Genomic DNA, 27,558 nt, shown 5'->3' with positions numbered 1-27,558 from the left:
TCAACAACAACAATAATAGAATCCATCTAGTTCTCAATCATTACGGGTATGGACGGGGAGGATTGGAAACAGACCTAACCTTTGGCAATATATGCACAAAGTGGTCGGGTGCTCTCAAAATACCACTGAAACGGTGGCCCACCTATACCTCCAAGAACTGAGGAGCTAAAAGGATGTTTTGCTGTGGAACCGTGCCCCCCAAATCAAAGTTGAAAGGCATCAGAAAGAGTAGACTCGTAAGTTGTACTTACAACTCATTTTCCTTTGGTTAACCATTATTTCTATGAACGGAGATATTGTATTTGTTGGAGTTATTTCTTCTCTTAATGAGGCTTGTAGTTGAGTTAGGCTTATAGTGAATGTTGAGCTTGGTTATCTCGCGTACTCTCACACAATAGATGTAATTTCCTGTGGTTTGTAATTTGTACCTTTCAAAAAAAAAAAAAAAAACGGAGATGTTGAAATCTTGTCTAATTCATCTATACAAGCAAATGTTATTTCCAAAAATAAAATGGAGCATTCTCATTCACTCTCTCTCCTACGTGGCTTTTTCTCAATAAAAGTTCTTCTATCTTTCATTTTTTAGGTTTGAAAAAAATACATACTAATTTATTACTTGACCAATCCATATATGATAGTATCACATAAGGAAATTTTTGACCCGACCTTGGCTAATTTTTTACCCGACCCTGGCTATTAAAAGGAAACCTCTCCCCTTTTTCAAAATTTAAATCTCTTCCCTCTTGAAAAGTTAAACATAGACCCGATCATTTTAAGCATCCCCACTCCACGGGTGAAAAAAGACCTTGAGAACAGCCATATCCCTTGGCAACCCTCTCTACGACAGCCATATCGATCATTTACCGTCAAAACGAAAAAACCGATATGTTCCACTCTGATATTGGAAAAAGAATAAAAGGTTATAGTAATGTCTCTCAAGTTGCACTTTATTGTAGTATATATGTCAAAAGTATTTGACAAACTTAACCCTAGAATTTAAAGAATGCGGGCCTTCGTCTTCCAAATCCAATCTTCTCTCATGATCGAACAATGTGCAGCTGTGTCACGTGTTACTATTCCATCGGGCTTAAAGATCTTGATTGTTAACGAGCAAGAGAGTCATATGATGTCACAAAAAATATTGCGTACGAAGAAGTTTTTAGTGGCATATCGATATCAGAATAGTTGTATGCAAGACTTCAAATGTGTTTCATTCGTTCTGCAAAAGGTTATTACTTTTTTTTTTGTTTACAGATATTTATTCCCATTTTTTAATAATAAATGAAGGTTTTGGTTGTCCAATAAAAGTAGGGTTAGTGACTAGCTTTTTATATGTTGGATCAAGGTAATTGATTTTGTTATGAGTTTGTAACGAAAAAGATTGTACTAATCGATAGTCGTAAATTTAAAGACAGAAAATATGCACGGGTTGCCACTAGTAATTTTTATGTAGTTGTTATTCCCACAGTTTTCTTCACATTTTGGCATATTTTATTTTTCTGACCACGTGTAAAATTATTTATTAATGGACTGAAAGAAATGTGTACGCCATGGTAATATAAAACAAAGGCATCTATTATTTCGCCAATACAGTAATATTATTGAATAATAGTTTCCTAATTTGGCACAAAGATATATAATGCTCAGACTATCATTAATTAAGGCTAGTAGAATATATATATATATATATATATATATATATATATATATATATATAGAGGAATTTTCAAGTGAGGGATCCCTCATTTTGTTAAAATGAGGGACTTTCATTTCCCGATCAAATTTTGAAAATCCGAACCGTTCAATGTGTGCAGAACGTAATTTTAAGGGTCCCTGCGAGAAATCAGCAAAAAAAAAGACCGGGAAGGGCGTCACCCGAGCAGTTTTTTTTGAACCGTTCAATGAAAACTGCTCGGATGAAGCCCTTCCCGGTCATTTTTTTTGCTGATTTCTCACGGGGACCCTTAAAATCACGTTCTGATCACTTTGAGCGGCTCGGATCATCGAAATTCAATCGGGAAGGAGAGTCCCTCATTTTATTAAAATGAGGGATCCCTCACCGGAACCTAACTCTATATATATATATATATATATATATATATATATATATAAAGGGAAAAACAAGTCAGTGGAATCTTTGTTTGATTAATTTCTTTGCCAATATTAAGGAAATTTGAAATCAGTTGACAGAATAGAAAGGGACATTGGCATGTGCTTTGTTCACGTACAATCTTATTCTTGTCTCTTTCAAATGTGAGAATTAATTTTGAAAGTATGACATCACATTCTTATTATTGTCCCTTCCAACCGTTGGAATCATGGAAGTATGACATTGTATTCTCATTCCTTCTCAATAAGATTCCTATTCAAGTCCTACCCAAATAAAAGAATTTTAAAGATCAAGAATCACATTTTCATTTCCCCTGTCAAAACACAGCCTTAGGTCTTGATGATCAGGCTAAGCGAGTCCACAAAAAAGAGGTAGGTGGATATATGCCGTAAGAGTCTTCAATATTTTTAGAAGGCCTTTAATTTTCACACTTGCATTATGATATGGGGCGGGACTCGTCTATCATAGTTTTATACTTATCAAATTTTAACAGCTAGCCGTCTTGGGTTACCATTGTGTGACAAACATAATTTTTCAAACAAACATTGGGCATGGCACTTCAAGATTATCATTTTTGGGGACTCTTAGTCCTCAATCTGACGATAAAGTACTCATGGGCTCATGACTCAGTAGCAACTAAGGTCTCCTCTTCTTATAATCGTACTAGCTTTCCAGCTGATTTTGTGTTTGGAACTGCCTCATCTGCCTACTAGGGTTTTTTTTTTCTTTTAATCTTAATTTCAATATCTTGTGGATTTTTTTAATTTCGGAGTGGATAATTTTTATGTTGATTAATTTAGAGTGCAATATGTGCCGTTCAGTTTGAAGGTGGTTGGAAAGAAAGTGGCAAAGGTCTAAGTATATACTCACTCTATCCCTTTTTAAGTTACTAGCTTTGAAACTTCAACTTAATAAGGAAATATCATCATTACTCGCTTTACATCAACTTGTATCTCCATTTTTCTTACTTATCCTCTATGGAGATATCATCATTATACTTTTACTCACTAACTTTTCAAAAATGGAATCTACTTTTAGGGGCAAAATGAAAAATGCATCAACTTTTATCCACTAACTTCACAAAATGAACACTTAATAAGGGACAATCCAAAATGGAATACTGTACTCTAAAAAATGAACAGAGGGAGAATGATATTTTCACCCACAACTATCCAGGTTAATTTTGTCTCTCATGTGTTAGAATGGAACTTAAGGAAGCCTGGCATTTTCTCAGACCGAAAGCTAATGAACTATGTGATTGTTTGATCTGATAAAATTGCCAATCGAAGAAACGGAGACATAGCCATCGATTTTTATCACCGCTATAGGGTAAAAGATTGAATATTAGGTAATAAATAGATATGAATTTTAGTGTCACTATATTTTTTGCAATCCTTTTGAGCTAGTTTACGGTACTGAAATGTGAGAAACTGATAAAACAGGAAGATGTACAACTGATGAAGTTTATGGGAATGGATGCTTTCAGATTCTCAATCTCATGGGCAAGAATTCTCCCACGTAAGACATTTTCAACCTTTTAGCCCCTTGGGTGGCTTCACTTTTTTTTACAGGATGACATAATTTTCATGGATAGAGAAAGAGACCATTACAGGGGGGCACATTACAAGAGATCAAACTACAAACAGCCAAAAAAAACAAAAAAAAAAAACACTACGAAATGGTCTTGCATGCATACCATGCATGCATGTTCCCTAACATAATCTCTCAAAGCTAGGTATATGACTTACTTGCATGCCTTTTCCTACGGACAAACATGATCCTGCAGCAAAGATGGACCTCGAAAGCTCTACCCTGGGTTCCAATCAACAACTCACGTGTGGTCCGAATTCCACATGCACGGTTTAAAATCCTCAAAATGCAGAAAACTGATCTCCACCTATGGCGGATCCGTTGAGGATCGCTAAATCACCACAGCCAAACAAGCATATCAATATCTATTTATTGAGGGAGATGAGCAATCATGATGAGGACCAATCTGTCCAGGACCACGACCCATCTGTTGAGGGAGATGAGCAGCCTTCTCATTGCTCCATAAATTACTAGGGAGATGATAGGATGCCTTCTCAATCCTTGTCTTAGCAGGAAGATTTCTGCTTCCCAACTCCTCCACTTAGAACCACGCAACCAGCAGGTGGCTGGAAAAGCAACCGAGAAACAGTTGACTTCGCACAAGTAATGTGGAGTTCTACCTACAACTTTCTCCACAATGAATCCACCAAGAAAGAAATCGCCAGTAAAAGTGCTCATCACATTCAGAGAGGAATAAGCTCTGGCGGAACTTTATAGGGTGCCGTGATCCTAACTGAGTCCAATGCAAGTTCGCCGCCCAACTACTTGGTACTTACCCAAACACAGAGCCAGCTTCAGAAGCTCTAAAAACTTGGAACACATGACTTTGGGACCGAAGAAGGTTGCCATAAACTAATCAGATAGATGAAAGACTGAGTTCATGACATGATCCTTGACCAGTAAAAATGGATGCTCTCTCCGGGAGTTTATTGAGGTCTCCTCCACTGGACTATCATTTTTGACATTCATTTCAACCGAAAAATGTCAACAAAAAGTTGTTTGCAAAATACACAGCCATAAACAATGCCATATCATATTTAAGCAGTATGAAATCTACCTCTGCCAGATTGACCCACTCCCATGTCTCATTTGCAGTACCAATATCGTAAACTAGAGCATGTCGGCCCTGAAAAATGGTTCAGATCTATACCATCAGAATAAAATCCAGAAACTGAAACCTACAACCACGGTATTGCAGTCGGTAATAACAGCTTCATAAAAATTGTTGTCATCTGGCCACCAAGTCCTCACTCTCCTCCCAACCAAAGGATCTAAAGATGCTCCTTCAGCATGCTCACTCATGAGGGCACCAGATGAAACCCAACTACCAAGTTGACCCCTTCCAGTTGGACCTGAGGAAGGGTACTGCATCTTTGTTGCAGATCCACCAGGCAACATCGGACCCTGTTAAGTAAAGATGAATAGAAGGCAAAAACAAGAATACCAGAAGTAGATAGAACAGAAGCTTAATGGCTATAATCTTCAGTTAAAAACTTCTAACTTACAGGTTTCTGCTTCTTGCCCTTGGCTCCCACGATCGGTCCTCGTTTTGCAGCTGATGAAGATGGTTAGGAAGCAGCCACTGGTTGTAGGTGGAAAGGAGTGGGCGCACCAAAGGATTGAGAAGGTATGGACTGGTTTATCTTTTGTTTTTTGCGTGATGCTGAGACAGAAGGACTGGACACTGGATCATGGACAGCTTGACCAGTACTAAGCATGCCAGCCTGCCTCCATTCCCTAATGGCATTGTCCAAATATTACCCATTAAATGACAGATACGACCATATCTTGCCGAAAATCAAACAAATGGAGGTCACTCCATAAGAACAACAAAGCTTGTTTAAACACTATCAGACCTTATCCTCCGGATGACATCATCGGCATTAACCCTGCCTAGAAGCTCTCTATGTTCTTCATTGGATAATCTCAACTCTTTTCTCAGTTCAGTTATTAAACTTTCCTTCTCCTGAAGAAAATACATTTCATTGAGCAGTGATTTAAACCTGACCTATTGAATTTATGAGAATATTTAAGGCCACACAACCAAAATGACAAAAAGTACCCATGTAATGGCATCAGCTTGAGCTTTAAAGGCTCTTAGAACTGAACTGTATGCTTCTTGCTCAAGGTGGTGAATTTGGGTCTCCATATCCGTTTCACCATAAATCCTGGGGTATGGGATAGAACCGGGGATAGCAGATCTTCCATTCCCTGCAACACGGTCTACTTTGATGTGATGGAGGAAGATCATCATCAGTTCCTGCAATTATTTCAGGACGAAAAATAACAGGAGGATTCCAATGCAAATTGAAAATATTTCGGACAAAACGAACTAGCTAGTGAGAAATCCCAGTTTGTGACGGGGAACAAGAAAGCTAAGCAAATTTTATAACCAACCTAACCCTAAATCGCTCTGAGACGTAAATAAATCACAAGACAATGAATTCTGAAGATAATTTAAAACCAAACTAACCCCAAATCACGAATGAAATCACTACAAAACCATAAATGCATCAAATTGGAAGAAAAACTACAAAAATTTCCTGATTGGACCCTACTCTTTATGGGTTATGCCGGAAATTCAGAATTGGACCCAAATTCATACACCTGATGCATAAAGAAATCACAAGACTTTTGAATTCTGAAACTAAATTTATAACCAGCCTAACCTTAAATCATGAATGAAATCACCCCAAAACCCTAAAATCATCGAAATTGGAAGAAAAAGTACAAACTTTTTCAGGTTGGACCCTAATTGGTACACTCTGAGACGTAAAGAAATCACAAGAATTGTGAATTCTTCAAATAACTTTTACTAAACTAACCCTAAATCAGGAATAAAATCACTACAAAACCCTAAATTCTTCTAAATTGGAAGAAAAAGTAGAAACTTTCTCAGCTTGGACCCCAATTGAAACACTCTGAGCCGTAAAGAAATCACAAGAATTGTGAATTATTCAAATAACATTATAACTAACCTAACCCCAAAATCAGGAATGAAATCACTACAAAACCCTAAAATCATTAAAATTGGAAGAAAAAGTACAAACTTTATCAGCTTGGACCCCAATTGAAAGAGTCTGAGAGGAAAACATAACGCAAAAATTGTGAATACTGAAAAGAATTCCATAACCCGCGTAACCCTAAATCAGGAGTGCAATCACTACAAAACCCTAAAAAAATTCATCGAAATTGACAGTAAAGGCACAAATTTTTTTTCAGATTGGGTGAATGAACTCACCGCTGCTGTCGTAGGACCCGTAGTCCATCGCCAGATTTGTAATACCCAGCAACACTTCCTAGATCTGCAGAGACAGCTCCAAAACGGGGGGAACAATTTTATCAGAAGCTTCGAAATCAACTGCGAATACGATTCTTGAGTTTGTTGCGTCGCGTTTGGAACAGAAATCGACCAATCGAAGGGCTCTGGAGCGGAGGGGAGGGGGAGTTGAAGTACAGAGGAGGCGGAGTTGAGAAGCGCGGACTTGAAATTTTATTATAGGGGGTATTTTGATTTTAGGTTAATTGTTGGGTTTGAGTTCCGCCACCTATCTCACTGCCCCTTTTCGGCCCGTGGTAGAACAAAAGAGACGCCCGTGCCTACTGTCAAAGGTCCGTTTGGTTGCCGTTTATTATTCACAAAGGAGAGATTAAAAATTATAAAAAGATTCTACTCCAGTAATTAAAGCTATGTTCTGCTAAATTTTTTATTTTTTACGCACTTATTAAGTTATTCTTTCATAATATATCACATTTATTTCAGTTAGTGGAACACATTCATTATGCGTCGATTTCAAATAAGTTTAGTAGCTGCTTTTTAAACAACATAAACTTCTAGAGTTGAATAAAAATTTGTTAAAATTCAGTTTTAAAACTTAGACATTGTTAAACATCTCAAATTACACATAAAATTAAATAGCTTGATTGATTTATGAAAATTAGAGGATGATTGATAACAATCTATAAGCTTTCATACAAAAAAATGAGTGAACATGATCACTTTATACGAGGCCCACATCATATTTAACTTTAATCATCATCCTGTTTGCCAAAACAAACTAACTTTTTCCTTCTACAAGAGAAAGGAGAATTGGAGAAAGGAAACCATCAAAGAAAGGGATAAATTCTCACTGAAAGACAAGTATGTATCATTTGATCCTATACTTACAAAACTTAGGCTCCGTTCTAGAACACTTTTTTAAAAAATAAATACTTATTTCACATTTTCAAACTCAAAAATAATGTAAATGAAAAATAATTTTTCAATTTTTTTTGCACCGTATTAAAGATCTCAATGAGATCTATTAAATAAGATCCATAGTGATAGGAAAATTATTTGCATAAGTACATAATTTTTTAGCTTGAAATTGTTTTCTTAAAAAATAAGTACTTATTTATGGTTCCGGAACGGGGCCTTAGGTTCTGTTCCAATAAGGTTCTTATTTTTTAAGTATTTATTTCTTGCTTTACGGAATAGATCATTCTCTCACAATATATTATTTTTAATTCAAAAAATAAATACTAGTATTAATTTGATTATGAAAAGTGATATCCACTATTATCCAGTACAGAAGTACTTGCTTGGGTGACCACCAGATTCACCAAATTCTCAAAGTACAGTAGCATTTCCACCGATACCGTTATGGCAGTTGCATTCTTGAACCAATAAAAACCCCGCCAAAGCACTCACCTCAACTTCCCCAACTTCTTGCTTATACTTTTCCTTCACATTCAAGAACAGAGAAACTTTCACAGAGAGAATCAGAGAAACGGAAAAACACACACTTCCAAGAACCCCGAATGCGGTGCCCCATCCGACACCGCAGCTGCCGCCGCCGCCGATACCCGCCCCGACAACCGCACCGCTCCATGAAGAAACCCTCCCCCTCCTCCTCAACGCCCTCTCTCCAATAACCCAACTCCAAGAAAATCTCCCTCTGCCCCTCCTCCTGTTATGGACTCAACACACAATGCCAATGCCTCTCCTCCGGCAAAACCCTCGATGGATTCAAGATACCCCTCCAAATCACGTCTCCGTTCTCTTGGGCATCCCCTGATTCCCGCCTGTCCGCCCCCACTCTCCGCCGCTGCGTTTCGGACCCCGTGAGTTCCCCCGGAATCAACAACAAAGGTGGAGATACTTCGGGTGTCCTGACAAACCACCCTCTGTCGCCTGAAGATGCCAAGATCGTTGCTGCTTCTGCATCGATGCCGTCGCCGGCCAAGGCCGGATCCTCTGCTTCGGTGACTCTGCCGGTTGTCTCGGCTATTCTTCGCCGGTCGTTCTCCGACCCGAGTCCCAAGGCCTCTCAGGCGGCAATGACGCAGCCCGAAATAAAGGTCGGTTCTTTGGACTTTGAGTTTGATGTGAGATCAATTATTTTTCCCTCTCTCTCTCTCTCTCTCTCTCTCTCTCTCTCTCTCAATTTTATAATTTGTTTTTGTTTTTGTTTTTTCATTTGAGGGGATTTGCAGATAATGAAGGATGGGATGAGAGAGATGAGGCAGTGGCTGGATGAAGTCATGCGCGAAGGGGAGGAAGAAGAAGTAGAAGAAGACGGTGGCTCTGAATTACTAGATGACAAGAATGGCGCTCCTAAGGTCTTACTTTCTTGGCAGTATTTGCTTTCCCTTCTCTCGAATAGTACTCAGACTAGTAGTACTCAATTTGCTTTAATACATTTCTTGAGTTAAACACCAAAAAAGAGAGAAAGAAAACCAATTCAGAAACTCAGGTGTGTACATCAATTGAGTTTGAGTAGGACCCAAGTTGTATCAAGATTGCAACTAGCCTCTACATTTGTTGGGCATATAGACTTGGTTGTTAAAGATCGATGCATTTATCGATATATGGCCATATCATCGATACCATTATTATGTTTCCCGATACAGCGATTTAATACCCTAATAGACATACGTATTTGCAACTTGTGGAATGGGAATGTTCTCGGCCTATTTGTTGAGATTATTTCGTCCAAGTATTGGGTATTTGGTTTCTTTATTGGTTAGTTTAATTTGAGTAATTTTCTTGGTGCAGGATCACGAGCCCGAGACTGAAAGTGAAGAAGCTGTGAGTGCGGAGACTAGTGGGAAGGTGTTGATCATACACATCAAGTGTCAGGATCAAAAAAAAAAAATACACATCAAGTGTCCCTGTGGCAAAGGCTTCCGAATTCTTCTCTATGGAAACAACTGTTACTACAAACTGGTGTAGTTCTTAGCTTGAATAGGTACGTCCTTAGTTTTGATTTCCGTATTCGTGATCTTTTTTTCGCGATAGTTATTTAGAGGATAATACCCATTTCGTACACTCAATTTGTTCTTGGGCTTCACTTGTTCTTTTTGATGCTAGATTTGAAATACCCACTTCTAGTCCTCTGATATATCCTTTTTTCTAATTTGATGAATCCTTTTTCAGATGAAGTAGTGGCTCTTTACAGAGTCATATTTGCTGATTGTTTCTTTAGCGGAACTGCCGGTGCCCTCAATATTGGTTTAGGATTTTCCCAACTGGTAAAAGTACCATTTTGTTTTCCTGTATTGTCCAAGAGCATTCTACGTGCTTGATCGACTCGGAAAGATTGAAGGGAGATTGTATCATGTTAGAAGATTGAAATATTCTTTGTGTGGAATGTGGATGAATAAAATCGTCTACTTTGGTCTTCCTTCTTGTGATGATTGAACTGTTAGTTATGAGGAAGTGCATTATGATACCATATCGGGTACTTCTTTACATCTAGTTTTTCCTTCTCACAGTGACCTGCATATTTCGTTCTTTCTAGGCAAAAAGATGAATCATGGTGTGTCAACACCCGCGGAAGAATTTTGTGGTGTATTATCGCCTATCGCCTGAGTGGGCTAATATACTTGAGTCAACTCTGATTCTACCTGGTCATGATTAAACCTAACCGAACTTTTTTACTCAATTTTGTGGAGAAAATCTGGTACTAATAACATGGTACGTATTGTGTCATGAGGATTTTCCTTTTCTGGGACTGATATTTCTTTCTTGATGAGGAGATGGTAGGTTAAATTTGGAAGCCTAACTTCCCAAACATCTTCCGTACTTTGTTTGGTTGGTCTTATTCTTGTTAATTTCTTCCTTTCATAGCTGTTTGATTTCCTTGGACAAAACAAAACAAAAGAAAGAAAGAAAAGGAAAATAATATGGTACTGTAAAATTCCAAGTGGCTTTACAATTTGTTAAAATTCGGTTTTAAAACCTAATCACAAAATGTTAAACATTTCAAATTACACAAAAACTCGCCGATCAAAAAAATTATACATAAACTCAAACTCAAATAGGTTGGTTGTTTTATGGAAGTTAGAGAATGGTTAATTATGAGCCAAAAGCTCGTTGGAGTGTAATTATGTTTCCATACTTGAAAAGTGGGTGAACACTGAACACGACCACCTTATGTGAGCCTCACATCCTATATGTCACTTTAATCATCTGAGTCATTTTTAAAAACATAAATTTTAAAGTATGTTTGCCAAAACAATTATCTTTTTTTTTTTTTTTTTTTTTAAAGCAAATTACAAGAGAAAAGAGGAGGAGAAAGAAAAACATCTAACAAAGTGGGTGAAGATCCCAAGCGGTCAAAACACTCGTCTCTTGAACTAAAGTTTTCAGTGGAGACGAGTATTATTTGGTCATATACTTACAATATTTCTTATTGATTGAGGTTAAATTGAAAAATCAAAATTTAAAACATAAACAAGTCTGATTATGAAAAAGACATAGCTGGGAATGGGGATTCAACTAGCAAAGTCGGTGCAGAGTGGTCGATTCAGTCGTTCATTTTGGCAATCGACGGCTCAGATTTGTATGCGTTAAAATTCAATCTAATCCGTTTGTGCCGAGATGAACAGTCGAATCAACTGCTTGACACTACTTTGCAGGAATGCCGCTTGGCAGCGTCTAGCTTGGGTGACGACCAGATTCTCCCATTCTCAAAGTACAGTAGCATTTTCACGTGACACCGATACCGTTACGGCAGTTACATACTTGAAAACCCCGCCAATGCCAATAGCCCTCAACTTGTCCAACTTCTTGCTTACACTTTCCCTTTCCACATTCAAGAACAGAGAAACTTTCACAGGAGAGAAATTCAGAGATGGAAAAAACACACTTCCAAGAACCCAAATCCGCCGAAGCCTTCGACTCCGCCACCGCTACCCGCTGCCTCGACAACTGCACCGCGTGCGGCGGCTCCATGAAGAGACGCTCCCCCTCTTCAACACCCTCTCTCCAAGAACCCAACCCCTCCTCCTGTTGGGGACTAACACGCAGAAGCAATACCTCTTCGCCAGCAAAACCCTCGATGGATTCACCAAAATTCCTCTCCCAATCACATCTCCCTTCACTTGGGCAACCCCCGATTCCAACCCGACCCTGCAGCCCGCCCCCACTCTCCGCCGCTGTGTCTCGGACCCCGTCAGTTCTCCCGGAACGCCGTCGCCGGCCAAGGCCGGCTCCTCTGCTTCGGTCACTCTGCCGGTTGTCCCAGCTGTTTTTCGCCGGTCGTTCTCTGACCCGAGTCCTGAGGCCTATCACGCTGCGGTTACGCCACCCGACTCGGTTAATCGACAGGGTCCCAAATCAAAGGTCGGTTCTTTGGACTTTGGGCTTGATGCGAGATTAATTTTACGATTTGTTGTTGTTTTTTTTTTAATTTTAGGGGATTTGCAGAGGATGAAGAGAATGAAGGATGGGATGAGAGAGATGAGGCAGTGGTTGGATGAAGTCATGCGTGAAGGGGAAGAAGGAGAAGAAGACGGTGGCTCTGAATTAGATGACAAGAATGGCGCTCCCAAGGTCTTATCTTCTTGACAGTATTTTGCTTTCCCTTCTCAAATAGTACTAAGATTCAATTTGATCTGATACATTTCTTGAATTAGAACACAAAAAAATAACAAAAACCAAAGTGTATGCACCGCACCAATTGAGTTTTAGTAGGACCCAAGTTATATCAAGATTGAAACTAGCCTCTACATTTGTTGGGTATATAGGGTTATAGACTGGGTTGATGAGTGATGTATTGATAGACATCAGGGTTTAAAATGTATATCCCTTCGTATCGGCTATTTGTTTATGCATCGACTCATACATGAATACATGGTGTATCACAAATACCGTTACGTTTCCCGATACCATTACACATTTGCAATTTGTGGAATGCGAATCTTCAAGGCCTATTTGTGGAGATTATTCTATCCAAGTATTGGGTATTTGGTTTCTTTATTGGTTAGTTTAATTTGAGTAATTTTCTTGGTGCAGGATCAGGAGCCCGAGACCGAAAGTGAAGAAGCTGTGAGTGTGGAGACAAGTGGGAAGGTGTTAATCATACACATCAAGTGTCCCTGTGGCAAAGGCTTCAAAATTCTCCTCTATGGAAACAACTGTTATTACAAATTGCTGTAGTTATCTTTGAATCGGTAACTCCTTAAGTTTTGATTTCCTTATTATTGATCTTTTTCTTGCGATAATTCTTTAGAAGATAATACCCATTTCATGCACTCAATTTGTTCCAGAGGCCTCATTTGTTCTTTTGATGTTTTTGATACAGATTTGAACACTTCCAGTTCTTTATAGGATCTTTTTTTTGATGTAGATTTGACATATCTTTTTTCTAATTAGATGAATCCATTTTCAGATGATCAAGTGGCGGCTGTTAACACAGTCGTATTGGCTGATTTTGTTTCTTTAGCGGAATCGCCAGTGCTCTCCTTGGCTTAGTATCTTCCTAACTGGTAAAAGTACCATTTTGTTTTCATGTGTTGTCCGAGAACATTCTACGTGATTCATTGACTCAAGAAATATTGCAGGAGATTGTACCATGTTAGAAGATTGAACATTCTTTGTGTGGAATGTGGATGAATAAAATCGTCTACTTTGGTCTTCTTTCTTGTGATGATTGAACTGTTAGTTATGAGGAAGTGAATGAATGAAATTACATCGACTACTTCTTTACGTCTTGTCTTTCCTTCTTACGGTTGCCTGCATGATTCGTTCTTTCTAGGCAAAAAGATGAATCATCGAGTGTTTGACAGGGAATGAGTTTTTAGTGTTAGTCTATTATTGCATATCGCCTGAGTGGCACTTGAGTCACTTCTGATGCTACCTGGTCATGAATAGACTTAACCCACCTTTTAAACTCAATTCTTGGGGAGAAAATCTGGTACTAATGAGTAATAATACGGTACTGTATCATAATAAGTACTATTATTTAAAAAAATGTAATAACACGGTATTGTATCATGTGGATGTTCCTTTCCGAGAACTGATTTTCCTTTCTTTGATGAGGTCATACTAGGTTAACATGGAGAGATTTTCACCTGGCTGGTATTTCTGAGCCTAACTGCCCAACATTTTCCATACTTTGTTTGGTTGTTCTAGTTCTAGTTCGCATCCTAAAACACATCTCTGGTTCTCCACCACTTATCACCACCCTCCGCAACCACCCAAACCAGAAAGTCAAATGCATTATGGAATTTTCGTGAGCCTCCACACTCAGTTGTCAAATATTTTTGGGGTGTATAGCATTTTTCACCCTTTTGTAAAAATAGTAATGCCATACAGTATAATGGTCCATATTGAAATTCAAAACGAATTACCATCATGGTGCCACTTGTTATATGATTTGCTGATGGTCCTAGTAACAAAAGTACTTTTTGTTTCTGACATGCCTAGCATTTGAAAGTACTGGTTGATGATGTGCATTGTCTTGGTGCCACTAATCTGAAAAACTATATTCTGGTATTAAAGGATGTTTTACAGCTTACAACAATGACATTCTAATTTTTTGCTCTACAAAAGCCTTATCATGCTTAATTCAGGACATGAGGCGCGTTCCTGTTCCGTTCTTCGATCCTCATAACCCACTTTCTGGGTAACATAGCTACGGACGATTGTATTCTCACATAAATTGTAGATTCAACAAATTGAGCTGAAGGGATAAGGAGATGGGGGCACTGAAACTTCAATGACTCCTTCGAGCATTAATTTGTAGAACCGTCTTCATGGTGGGCCGTTGTTTCTCACAAAAATGTGCAAAAAACCGAATTGGCTTGGAATGTGTGGACGTGCTAGGACAGGTCTGCTGTCCAAGTTGTTTTCAAGGCCTTCGTGCCTCAAAAATCTGACTTCTTTCAAACGATGGTGCTAGGCCCAAAGGGTAAGGCCTCGTAATGGTTCGTTGTTTGCCTTTGCTGGATAATGACTTAAATATTTCCTAACCGTTGTTAGAAAATGGATAAAAGAAAATGAAAGGACTGAAAGGTAATGAAGGAATGAAAACAAACTTTATTAATCAGTTTAACAAAGTTTGGGTACAAGGAAGTGAAAGGAAATAAAATTGTAACGACCCTGATTTTTGGTAAATAAAAATTTTGTTAAATATTTAAATTTTATTTTAATTACTTGGATTTGCTACTAATTTTTTTTTTAAATTTTTATAATCGGTCATAATTAGATTTGAGACTTATAAAATTATATCTTTCACGCCGAGCAATCTAGTCATTTTTCTAAAGACAAATATGCTTATAAAAGCACTTATATATTTTCCTAACGAGTTAGATAAAATCTTTAAATCATATTTCTTGGCTAGAAATCCTACTTGGCGAGTAGAATTAATTTTCAACCGATTAGTTGGAGGAACCGAACCACCGATTCACCTAGTTACAATACCCTAACCCTAATTGGGCTTTTTAGACCATCTTTTAGCCTTATGAACTTCTTCCAACCCTAGTTAAACCTGGTGGGCCTTATGAATTTTCCTAGAAACCTAGTTAAACCTTTTGAACCCATGTATATATCTATTGGATAATAGAAGCTAGGAAAACTATGGTCCATTGGATAATAGCATGACAAGACAAGTCATACATGGAATCTCATCATTTTGCTTCCTTTGGAAGCAAGGCTAGCTTTGCCATGCATGCACACCTATGTTCTAGCCTTAAACCTAATAATCCTAGACTTACTTTCCTAGATTTTGCTTAGATGTATATATGTAGATATATATATACTTGGTACAAGAGAGAGAGAGAGAGAGGCCGAGAGAGGAGAGAGGGGAGAGAGCTCGAATGGGAGAGGGAGGTGGAGTGTGTGATTGTGTTTTGGACACTTACACAAGCAACCTTAATAGCCCTAAGCCTATTTACTACATGCCAACCCATTTATAGTCAATTTTCTAGTATAGAATCCTAGCCTTTTATCATCCTAGACCTAGCTCTTATTACCCCAGATTTTGACTACAAACCTAGACTAGAATTGACCATACATGGAAGGCTATACCTTAGCCTAATCAAACCCTACCTTAGACTTGTGAGACTTGCCATGATTACCTAGATTTACCCTAGAAGGCATAAGATCCTAGTTAGGCCATCCACAGTGGTATAATCAAATGCCAATTGTTTTTAAAGTTAACAATGTTGTGCAAAAGATTACTCACAATGGTATAATCAAACTTAGCAACATCCTTAGAAATAATTAAATTTTGGGCTTTGGATAACCAAAACTAACAACCTTTCAATAATCAAAATTTGTGGATCATACACCACATAAGTTAACTAGTTCCAAAATTTGTATACACACGTGTTTCAACTAGTATTTTCTTCTTCCCTTCTTCGCCCACTCTTTTTTTTTTTTGGTTAAAAAAATAAAATTGAAGAATAAAATTTTTATGTAGCCAAGTTTTTTCGCTACTCTATATTTTTTTCACTTCACCAACAAACTATTTCTCTTTCTTTTCCTCCAAAAGTGAAACTCATATCTCTCAATCATCTATAATTCAATCCATCGTCGCCGGATTAAGGTGTTTCACTCTTCTTTCCTGTTTCTACTACCCACTCCCGAAAAAAAAAAAGAAGGAAAAAATCATAATAGGAGGCAAGGAAGTCGCCGATTTTTTTTTTCAAAATTAAGAAAGGGAATCGATATATTTTAACTTATAAAAAACGTAAATTGAGAGAAATGAATGACGAAAAACAGGAGGGAGAGAGAATGAAATTGTAGTGGACCCCATATTTTGATTATGGACTAGAAGTGACCATAGTGAAGCTTAACATTGTTAAGCTTAACAACCTCTTAAGTGAATAATCAAAAGCTGATGTGTCAACTTTTGGTTATCCTTTTTTGATTATACCACTGTGGATGGCCTTAGTTTATAGCATTAAGCCTAAAAGATTGGACAAGATAAGACTTGACATGCTTTCAAGCTTGATTGGACATGACAATGGAGCAAAATCCATGGGAGAGAGAGAGAGAGAGAGAGATATGGCCGGCTATGGAGGGAGAGGAGGAGGCCAAGTTTTGGCTATAAATAGCACCCCATGTTTGCCATTCAACTCACACCTTCACTCCTTTGCTCTCACTTCTCTCTAGAAACCATTTCCATTTCCAGACAGCCTACTGCCCTTCACAAATCTCCATTTTTCTCCTGCTTAGAGTAGTTTTTAGAACCAACTCCCTTCGGGAAAGTTGTAGAGCACTTCGAAACCTTTAAGTTAGACCCAAGAACCACCCCAATCGGTGAAGAAATGACAAAGATATTGGCATCCGAAGTTCAGTAAAAATCTCGGATTTCTATTTCCAGACAGCATACTGTCTCTTCCTTTATCACCATTTTTCTCCTACCAAAAGTAGTTTCTAGGATCAACTTTTTTCATGAAAGTTGTAGGGCACTTCGAGAGCTTCAACTTCGACCCAAGAACGATCATATTCGGCTAAATATTGACTAAGTTACTGCCATCCAAAGTTTGGTCCAGATTTGCGAGTTTCACCGCCCGTAGAAAACTTCCAACTAACTTATTCGGCCCCGACTAGTTTCGGATCAAGGTAGATTTTCTCTACTCACTTCCCTAAGTATAAGTAGATTAATCTTACTCACTATCTCTATGTATAACGTAGGATAATCTTAACTCCTATCTCTAAGTATACATAAACGTTCTCTTAGCCGTTAAGCTCTAAATGTAAATGTATGATGCTTGTATGTTGAAAAATGCATAAGAAACTTGAAAGGTGTTTTTCCTAAAAAGATGAAAAGGAAGGGGAGTATGTTAAACATATCAACTTTATTTTCCGAAAAAGCATATGTTGTTTAGAACTTCCCAAAAGGGAAGAAAGAACGATTTTCAAAAGTCAAGACTTTATCGTTTGATTAGAAGTATTCGTGGTTGATATTTGAGATGGTTATGAGCATGACTATTAATATAGAATTGGATGATCTTGCTAGTTTAGTTTCAAGATTTCCATGAATGATTTATGTTTGTAAAAAGTCCTATCGCGGAGTCTATGCATGAAAACATGACACGGAAATCGAGAAAGTTAGAAACATGACACCTAGGGTGTGGTTAACGAAAAGGAGTGTTTTGAAAGGGTGAAATATTTTGGAAACTACAATGTGGCCGGACATGGTAGCCCATTGTGTGGTGTGTGGTTTGTGTGCCAATGGGAACCCGGTGCGGCGGAACCATTGTGAGGATACTCGGAAACCCGGAACGGCGGAACCGAGGTTGGGTGTGTGGCTTGGTTATCCGCGGAGAGGAGCCAATGCTAAGTGTGCCAATGGGAACCCGGTGCGGCGGAACCATTATGAGGATACTCGGGAGACCGGAACGGCGGAACCGAGGTTGGGTGTGTTAAAAACAGATTTTGAAAATGTTGATTTGGTTATGAATAGTGAAAATGGTGACACGGTCTACGATGAGTCGCGTAAGAGAAACACAGAAAGACATGGACACCAATGATACTTGATTAGTGAATATGGATGTGCTATCGCTAATCGTTTTTGTTAAACCTACTTGTACTCTGTTGATTTTATGATATATTGTTTGTAAGTTAAGGGTTAGTAGGTTTGGATATTCTATTGAGCTTTTGTAAGCTCACGGTGTTACCTTTGGTGACCCTGACATATTATATTGGTAGCGACGCCGGTATAATGTGTCAGACCTTATAGATGAACATGGTGAACTCTACACCTTGGAGGCCCTTGGAGTCGAGAAGCTAGCCAGATTGGAGGAGGAAGCGGAGTAGTAGATAGGAACCCTAGTTTACCTCTCCTGTTGTTGATTAAGAACACTCTTTGTGAGAGTTATGTTGTAATATTGAGCAAGACTCCATTTATTTTGAAATGAAAATGTCTATTTAACGTTCCCAAAAATTTGGGGGCATTACAAAAATCTAGTCCGTGCTAGATTGAACGGAAAAGTAAAGACAATGAAAAGATAAATTGGGTAAACCGTGGGCTTGATGGTCGTGGACCATTGTCAAGGCCTTCAAAACTGTAATTTATAGGCAGGAGCTTCAGGCCTTAAGCTGCTTCAAATGCTCCAATGCATAGCTGCCATGTGGCCCTCTTGAGTTGCTTCAAAATGCTCCAATGAGAGGTTGTTCTTTGACAAAAACGTGCCTTTTACTCCAAGGAAATGATAAAGGCCTGAAAAACCCTTCTTTATTGCATAATACTTTGCAAAAGAGCGAAAAGGAATTTAGGCTCTTTCAGCATCCAGGCCGTTTGAGCTGCTTCAACACTCAAGTTACTACTTGAATGGACATCCTCTGGGCCCACAAAAGTTGAGGACCGAGACTTCTTCAAGAATTCCCACCATTTTATTGGTCCTTGCATCCCTTGTGGGCCCTTAATTCTTCTAAGCTTGATTTCTTATGAAAGAAGAATCGGGAAACAAAGGATCAACCAGACCTGGGTGAGCTGCTTGTGAGCAGCTTGCTTAGGTTTGCATGAGTCATTTGCCAGCAGCTCTAAGGGCTGCATGTACGCCACCTGTCCTTGGCCTTGCTTCATGCTGAAGGATGGGGTCCACTCAGACATTGAGCTGTTTGTAAGCAGCTTACCGAGGTCTGCCAAACAAGAACATTCTAGGCCTTTGAGCTGTTTGTGAGTAGCTTACCGAGGTCAGCCAAACAAGAACATTCTATGCCTTTGAGCTGCTTGTGAGTAGCTTAAGGCCTTTGAGCTGTTTGTGAGCAGCTTGTCCAGACCTGCCCAGCAAGAACATTCTAGGCCTTTGAGCTGCTTGTGAGCAGCTTAAGGCAGCTTGTCCAGACCTGCCCAGCAAGAACATTCTAGACTTTTGAGCTGCTTGTGAGCAGCTTAAGGCCTACTCTTGCCAATTGAGGCCCACATGTAACACTCTAAGAAGCATGCCCAACCGTTACTTGGGCCCAAATTCAATGCGAATCATGGGCATTCGTCCATTGTAAGCCTTTTGAGTCCAAGCCTGGTAAGAAAACTCAGGCTTTAACTAATTTGGACCTACTAGAAGGCCTTACCATTTCTGAGAACTGGACTAGGCCTGGATGAAGTGCTCAGGCCTAGTGGGACGACTTTAAGACCTTGGCCAGCCTTGGGCCTAATTTTATGGAAGTGATATTTTGGGCCTTAGTACGTTCCAAACCTTTGCTAACTTAATTGGTCCTTTAGCATTCACACTGGCCCAATTCCGCTGGTGGCTGATTTACAAGGCTTCTCAAGGCCTAAGATTAGCATGCAAGGCCACCTTCTAGCCAACCAATTGATCTCCTGATTTTTTGGCCAAAAATGGGTGTAAACAGCCGTAAAGACGGATCCTCTTGGATGCACCAAATTGCCACCATCACTATCCTCTCCACCCTTTTCATGTCGTTTCTCGCCTCTTCATCGTTCTCCACCAGAGTCACCAACCTTTTATGTTTGTAGTAATCGTATACCACATCAGTCAGAATTGTGTCCTCTTCATTCTCCCTTTCCAACTCAAAATTCTTCCTACAACAAATGATCTCGAGTAACCTGACCCCGTAGCTATAAACGTCCACTACTGGCCATAATATGTTTACTTCTGAACCATTCCGGGGCAACATATCCTTTGGTCCCTCTAATGGCCATTTGTGTCCGAGTTTTATCTCCCATCAGAAGCTTTGCTAATCCAAAGTCTGAAATTCTTGTCGTGAATGAATCATCAAGCAGAATGTTTTGAGGCTTTATATCACAGTGGATGATTTGGGTGCTGCACTCCTCGTGTAAGTACATAAGTCCCCTTGCAATCCCAACTGCCATTTGGATCCGATTGTTCCAGTCAGGCTTCGAAATTCCGAAAACAAAGCTTGCCAACGTGCCATTACTCATGTACTCGTAAACCAATTGCCTGTGTGACCCTTCACAAAATCCAAGCAGTCGGACTAGGTTTTTGTGATGGGTCTTAGCTATTGCAATTGCCTCCGTTGTGAATTCTTTTTCCCCTTCTTGTATCAACTTGTCTAGCTTCTTGACTGCTACTTCTTTTCTTGAACTTGAAGAAGAAATGACCCCTTTGTATACAGTGCCGAAAGCACCTCTTCCCAGCTCTTCGCGAAAATCATCTGTGGCATCTCTGAGGTCCTTATACGTGAAAGACCTAATATTGGTTTCCAATATACTTGATTCTCGAGTTGGTTTCTTTTTTTTCTGGCATGAACAGAACATTATTACAGAAATTGCTGCCACAAATATCAAGTTTATTATCATGGAACCACCTAAGAGAATCGATACTACCAGTATCGGAGTTTGATCTTTCTTCCCTTCATCTTTATTTGGAGAAAGTGGGAATTCGGAAGAATCATCAGACTTTGGAACTTTGACTAGAGCCTTTCCATAGGTTTTCCGCTCCAACCTTCCTTTTGACAATGGCAATTTCTTCTTCCAACAAGTTCCATCTCTGATTGTAGCCACCACACAGTTACAATCAGCGAAGCAAGATCTGCTGCATTCATCTTCACTTGATAATGGGAACCTCTCATAGTTTGAAGAAAAAGGCCAAAATGTATTAGGTAGCTCATGAATCTCAAACAATTCCTCTGGATTTGAACCAACTGGCTCGCATTTTCTGACCTTATTTTGTTTGCAGCCACTTAACTTGTTGTTAGGGTCCTCAAGGGAGAATCCAGGGAGGCATTCACAAGTGGGCCTTCTGAACGAGTCAAGTATGCAAATACTATTGTACCCACAAGCCCCCTCTCCTTCATCTCCTGTCATATCAGAACAGATGTCTTTGGGCTCGTACCAAACGCTAAACCACGACTGGACCCAAGTCCCATTCCTTGGAGCCATGGGGTGGGCGTATTGGGTGAAGATCCCATCAAAATCAAGTGTTGCTCGGTGGTAGAAATCTCCGGTTGAAGCAATATTTCCCAATGTGAGGTTCACTTCATTCCCATTCCTTCTAATGACATAAAGATAGCCTGACTCGTTAAAGACTACCTTGTACCCGGAATTCATGCCGTTTAGACCATCAGAAGTGTTGCTGTGATAGTAATTACCGTATGCAAAATCTGTTGGGAGAGCAATGGTGTTAAGCACGAGATCACCCGTGGGAAGGAACCGAAGCTGGAACCTTCCTTTCGAGTAGTTGTAATCTGTTTGTCTCGAGTACAGCTTTGCACCTGTTAGACGAATTTTCACAGAATAAACACAATCATAAAAGCAAGAAGTAACATGCAATCCAGTCCTATATTAGTGAAATCAGTTAGAGTTATGAAAGTAGCATGTGCATGGACGAAGCAGGGATCTTTATTGAAGCGGAGACAAACTAGAGAAGTAATTTTTCTCTCACTAGTATCATATGTTTTTTGCTTTCCTGAATAAATCATTGTGTGAAAAAGGGTATTCGATCGGTTTGTTCTTTTGGTCTCAGGCACTTATATTTGGCCGTGTTAACAAGAAATGAGGAAAAATTCACGGATTAAGGTACAATTACTTGAATTTTAACGAGACTAGAATCGAATATATTTAACTTTTTAGAGACTCACTAAGTATAGTATAAATATATATAGAGAACTTTTGTTGGTTGTTGACCAACGGAAAACATGGGAGAGTAAAATGATCGGTCCTGTGTGCGCGATCATTACCTACGATAAATAACATCAGATAAAGCGCAGCTAATAATTCGTGCTAATAAATGTAAACATCCTGAATTGCTTTAGAGAAGCATGATATACTCGCGGAAGACTAACGAAATAAGAAAAGGGGCGTTGCATCACAAGTAGGACCAAAGAAAGCAAGAGTTAGCGTATCGGTTTGAGAAGAGGTCATGGAGACGCTTTTAATTCAAAAAAAATGAATTTCGAGCGACGCTAACTTACTATAGTTCTCAATGAGATTTGAATCTGATATGCAGTCATCTTGAGGCTTTCATGAGACAAAAATTCTGAAAATCTATAGCTTAAAATAGACTACAAATTTTTTGGTGCAGCTTACGAGTCTGTGAGATTCGTTGTGCTTACCTGCTTCCAATACTTGACTAGGCAAGATGGTGTCGGACGGATGTTTGAAGCTCTCCCATAGATAAAGAGACTCCCCATTTGCAAGAATGAAGTTGCCTGTGTCGAGCATAGAAGCATACGCAACTCCATTTCCGACAGAGTCGGCTATCCAGATGACTTGGCCTTGTGGGTTGTTTAATGTGAACTGGCCATCATTGGTGAGCTCAAGTTTTGATCCTTTTGGTGCAGGATTATCTCCATTTGCATACCAAACTATGGTTTTGTCGGGTATTTTGTCCAACCAAATGGCAAGCAAGAAGAGATTTTGATTGTCAAGTAGGCGAAATCCAAAGGCAAAGTCACCTGATGGTGATTTCCACGAAGAAGAGTTATCAGAAGCGAGGAGGGATGATCCTAAAGCAACCCTATTATCTGTTCGGGCATTTACCAAGTTTGGTGAAATGGAAATAAGAAAGAGGCAGAGATATTGAAGATTTGCTTTGCAAATGGCCATTGGTATAGTTTGGGGTGCTTGCACAAGAATTAGAATCAGCAGTTTAAATATGAAAGATGGATTTTGTTTTTGGAGTTGTTTATAATTTGGACAAAAGTAGTATGCGTTTGAATGTGGAAATTGGACATAAAGACAAGGGAGGGAGCCCAATTGGTAGTATGTAAGAAAGAGTCATTAGACTCAGTAAGTAGCAGTTAACTGGTGAGTTGGTTGGTTAGTTAGAATCAGTCAGAGTTCTAGTTGGCGTAATTTGGTAATAATGGGGATTCATTTGAGTTTCATTTTCCTTGTAATTTGGAGACGGTTACTGAGTTAAGTCTGTATATAGGGAGAAGGGGGATATTCAGTTGTAATCAAGATTCAGATGAAATGAGAATTGAAGCTTCTCTTTCTTCTTAATTCATTCATTTTCTCTCTCTTGTTCTTGGTTTTTGTTGAAGTTTATCCCACATCGGTTAATTATCTCCTCCAAAACTAGTATACGAACTTGGGCGGCCTCTCTTCTCATTGCCAATTGATTTTGAGTTGGATGCTTTAACATGGTACCAGAACTAGGATTTCGGAGAACTTGTTCCCTTTTGTTTGTGCCATAAGTGTTGTTTGTTGTGATCCAAGTGTTATGGATAGTATATGATATGAACTTGGCAGCCTCTTCTCTCATTGTCAATTGGTTTTGAGTTGGATGCTTTAAATGTTTTGTTTGTGTTTTTCCACATATTACACCTGTTGTGTCCATTGCCAAGGAGTTGTTAGCAAGAATCATAGCTCTCTCTCTCTCTCTCTCTCTCTCTCTCTCTCTCTCTCTCTCTCTCTCATTATCTTGGAGTTGGTTCCAATTAAGTCTATTTCTCTATACTTTGCGTGTTGGTTCCAAGTCTATTGCTCTCTACTTGGCCTTTGAAAAACTTGGGAATTTTTTGCACTGCTTTCATTGCCCACAGGAGAAAGGAAAAGAAAACTAAACGGGGCAGTGTATGACTGAGTACTAAAGTTTCATATATTATTAGGTTTCCATCTCCGGAGGAGGACTGTAAATTAGAATGGACTGCTTGACTGATGATTGTTGAATCGCCTCATCACGTGTTTGACTTCTGATTGTTGAAGAAAAGTCATAAAATGTTGGGCAAAAGTCACAACTGATTTGAACTTTACATTGCCAGCACTTGGAAACACCCGACTCTCCTTGGTCTTTCCCAAACAAACATGGTGAAGTTGGAAACCAAATGCAGTTTAGTTGTCTGAGTTTGTTAGAAGCAGCGGTTGGGTTTGTACCAGCGGTCAGAACGGGCGAACCCAGCTCACCAGCCCGGGGTTCGAGTGCCAGGTTGCCAGAAAACCGGCGCCCCCCCCCCTCTCCGTAGGCAGACAGATTATTCTTAGACATACTACAAAAGCTCATTTTTCCTTCTATAGAACTAATACTAGTAGTCTCAGAATAGATCAGCATTTTGATACGATGATCTTAACAAATAAGAGCCATAACAAAGGGATGGTTTCGAGTCCTTTGACTGACTTTGTCTCCACTAACTTTAAATCAAGGTAGATCAAGTTGGCTTCTTTCTGTTACGACTAGTCAATTAGGAAAGGAATAGCGTGACGAGTTGGTGCTTAGTTAGGCCCTTTTGACTTCTCAACAGTCACATAGCTACTCACGGGTAATGCAGAATGTCCGGGGCTTAGCTTGCTCGTGTTCATAGTCGTTCCTACAGCCGTTTCACATGCTTACGTGTAGGGTGAGGTGATCCAGAGTTGCAAGCAATGGACGTCATTCTTTGGTCTATGGTCATCTTCACCTTGGCTTCCAATAATCGTTTCCTCCCCGTCCATAGTCCAAGATACAGAGGAAAATAGTCTAAGAAAAGTCTCATCGAAATAGATATATTTCCCTTCAAGGAGCCCTTTTTCTCCAAGCATTTGAGGGCGCGAGCGTGGTGCGACCGTGCCAGGGTTGAGAGCACTATCGTAGACCATTTTGAAGGATTATGTGATTAAATGTTAACGTAAAATGATTGATCCAAAGTTCCAAAAATCCAATGGTGGGGTGGGTGGGTTGAAGGATTATATACACACGTTTGTATAGTTGTAAATCAAAATGTTGCATAACAAAACAAGAATAGTTGTATTGCACTAACAGTTTGTACACGTATAAACATATCTGGCTTAGTGGCTTGCTCATGGCATCAAGGTTGAAGAGAAAAAGAAAAAGCAAAATATAGACCCCAGAAGTTCCTCTTTTCAGGGCCGGGGTTACAGATCTGGCTTGCTCACCGCCGCCGATTACAACCACCTTTGCCAGTGCGAAACCTCGACAACATCAAGATACACCTCTCCGCCACCGAGTACGGTCCCTACCTCCAAAATGGTAATCGACATCAACAGCTGGTCCCGATCCCGATCCTGGTAGTCGGAGCTTATGGAGGTGCGCGACAGCGAATCTCTCCGATGGACGACTGTAACGAGAGGTCGACGCCAATAACGTCATAACTAGAGCTAGATGCGTAACGCTGATGCGATTTTTGCCAAGGGTTGGTCACCGGAGTTGGAGCCGGTGGTGAATGTGGATGCGTTGAAGACAAGGACGGAACCAGGATTTTATCCTAGCAGTGGCGAAATGTATACTAAAAAAATTTAGTGGTGGCGAGACTATATAAGTTGGGCATAAATTTTTTTTTACATATAATAATTGCATTTTTTAAAATTCTTATCGTGGCGGTCGCCGCTACTAGACCCCCCCTGATCCCATCCTTGGTTGAAGATGAAGTTGTTGGGAACGGAAGGGAAGGAGGTCATTTGCTAGTCGGAGCCTCTGGAGGTGTGCGAGAGCACGGGGGTTGCAAAATTGAGGGGACGAGGCGGTGACTTTTGCGAGAATTTTGGATGAGGCTGGGGTATTTTGGGTACTTAAATTAAAACAAGGCTCGTGCAGAATGGGCTTGACATGGGGTGGACTTGGATGGGCAAACATTGACAAAAGAGGGCTTGTTAGTACGAACCCAACGGCCATTGATTTCATGTTAGGATGGTAAGTGTTGCATTAATTAAGTCGTCACAATTAGCCAGGCTCTCATTGAGGGAGCTCAAATCACTTGTACCTAAAATGTTTTTGCACCCTAGCTAATTAGAACCATGCAACTTAAGCGAGAGGGTTGCACGAAAGACTTTGAGTAGAGGTGGCAAACGAACGAGTCTGAACGGGTTTGAGCGGGTTGAAACGGGTCATGGGTCAAATATGGACGGGTCAAATATGAGTCAAAGGTAAACGGTTTGAGGCGGGTCAGGTCGGATATGGGTCAATCCAAACCCGCCCAACCAGACCCGTTTTCCTCTTCTCTCTCTCTCTTTTTTTTTCCTTTTTCTTCCCCTCTGATTTGTCTCAACAAGTGGATTCAGAAAAGTAAAATTTTATGATTAAAACTCAATTTTTTTTGAATAAAAATGAAGCAATTAGAGGCTAAAAAAACTTTGAAAAATCAGGTTTTTACTTCTTCTTTTTTTTTTTTCCATTTCCAAACAGTAACGTAACTTCGACGAAGAGTCAAAGGCAGCATCAGAGAATTGTCTAAAAGACGATAATTGCACTGATTGTACAATTTTGGTCTTCGTTGCGTTCGCCGAAGCCACTACTTAGATTTGGATTAAAAAGTCAAGCGACTTTTTTTAGTCTCTATTCAATTTTGTTTTTTGTATTTGTTTGTTTTCTGACAAACTTTTTATCCCTATTAGTTCGTTTCGACAAGAGAATCGAAAAAGTAAATTTTTTTTTACTTTTACCCTAATATTTTTTTGTAATATTCAAGATAAATCTCAACAACCGGCTTTTTGGGCTTTGTCATGGATGTTTTCAAAAATATTTGAGTAAAAGTCATAATTTTTTACTTTTCTGATTGGAGTGAAACAAAAATTGTAAAATACTTGTCAATAAGAGGAGCTCAATTGATTGGAGAGAGAGAGAGAGAGAGAGAGAGAGAGAGAGAGAGAATTTGTGTGGATGAATTTTAGAGGTGGCAAATGGAAAAAGTAAAATTTTTGACTTTTACCTATATATTTTTTAAAATAACCACTTTTAAAAAGAAAAAAGTCAAAAAAATTGGGGTACTTATCTCACTTGAA

The 27,558-nt window shown here is 39.3% G+C and overlaps 1 protein-coding gene and 2 pseudogenes across 1 annotated transcript; all 3 read right to left on the bottom strand.

The window, feature by feature from the left end:
- Positions 1–3,573: 3,573 nt before the first annotated feature.
- On the bottom strand, positions 3,574–7,268 carry LOC131334224 (protein EMSY-LIKE 3-like; annotated as a pseudogene).
- An 11,753-nt stretch (positions 7,269–19,021) lies between these two features.
- LOC131332572 (G-type lectin S-receptor-like serine/threonine-protein kinase LECRK4) lies at positions 19,022–22,245 on the bottom strand (annotated as a pseudogene).
- Positions 22,246–22,850: 605 nt separating this feature from the next.
- Positions 22,851–23,682, bottom strand: LOC131334226 (G-type lectin S-receptor-like serine/threonine-protein kinase LECRK1). The gene has a single exon (XM_058369152.1). It carries the CDS (start codon positions 23,446–23,448, stop codon positions 22,888–22,890), a length of 561 nt encoding a protein of 186 aa, XP_058225135.1. The 5' UTR covers positions 23,449–23,682; the 3' UTR covers positions 22,851–22,887.
- Between the last annotated feature and the right edge of the window lie 3,876 nt (positions 23,683–27,558).

This window comes from Rhododendron vialii, chromosome 7a (assembly GCF_030253575.1).
Source record: "Rhododendron vialii isolate Sample 1 chromosome 7a, ASM3025357v1".
NCBI lineage: Eukaryota > Viridiplantae > Streptophyta > Magnoliopsida > Ericales > Ericaceae > Rhododendron > Rhododendron vialii.
Note: the sequence above shows the minus strand (reverse complement) of the source record. Positions and strands in the feature narration are given on the sequence as shown.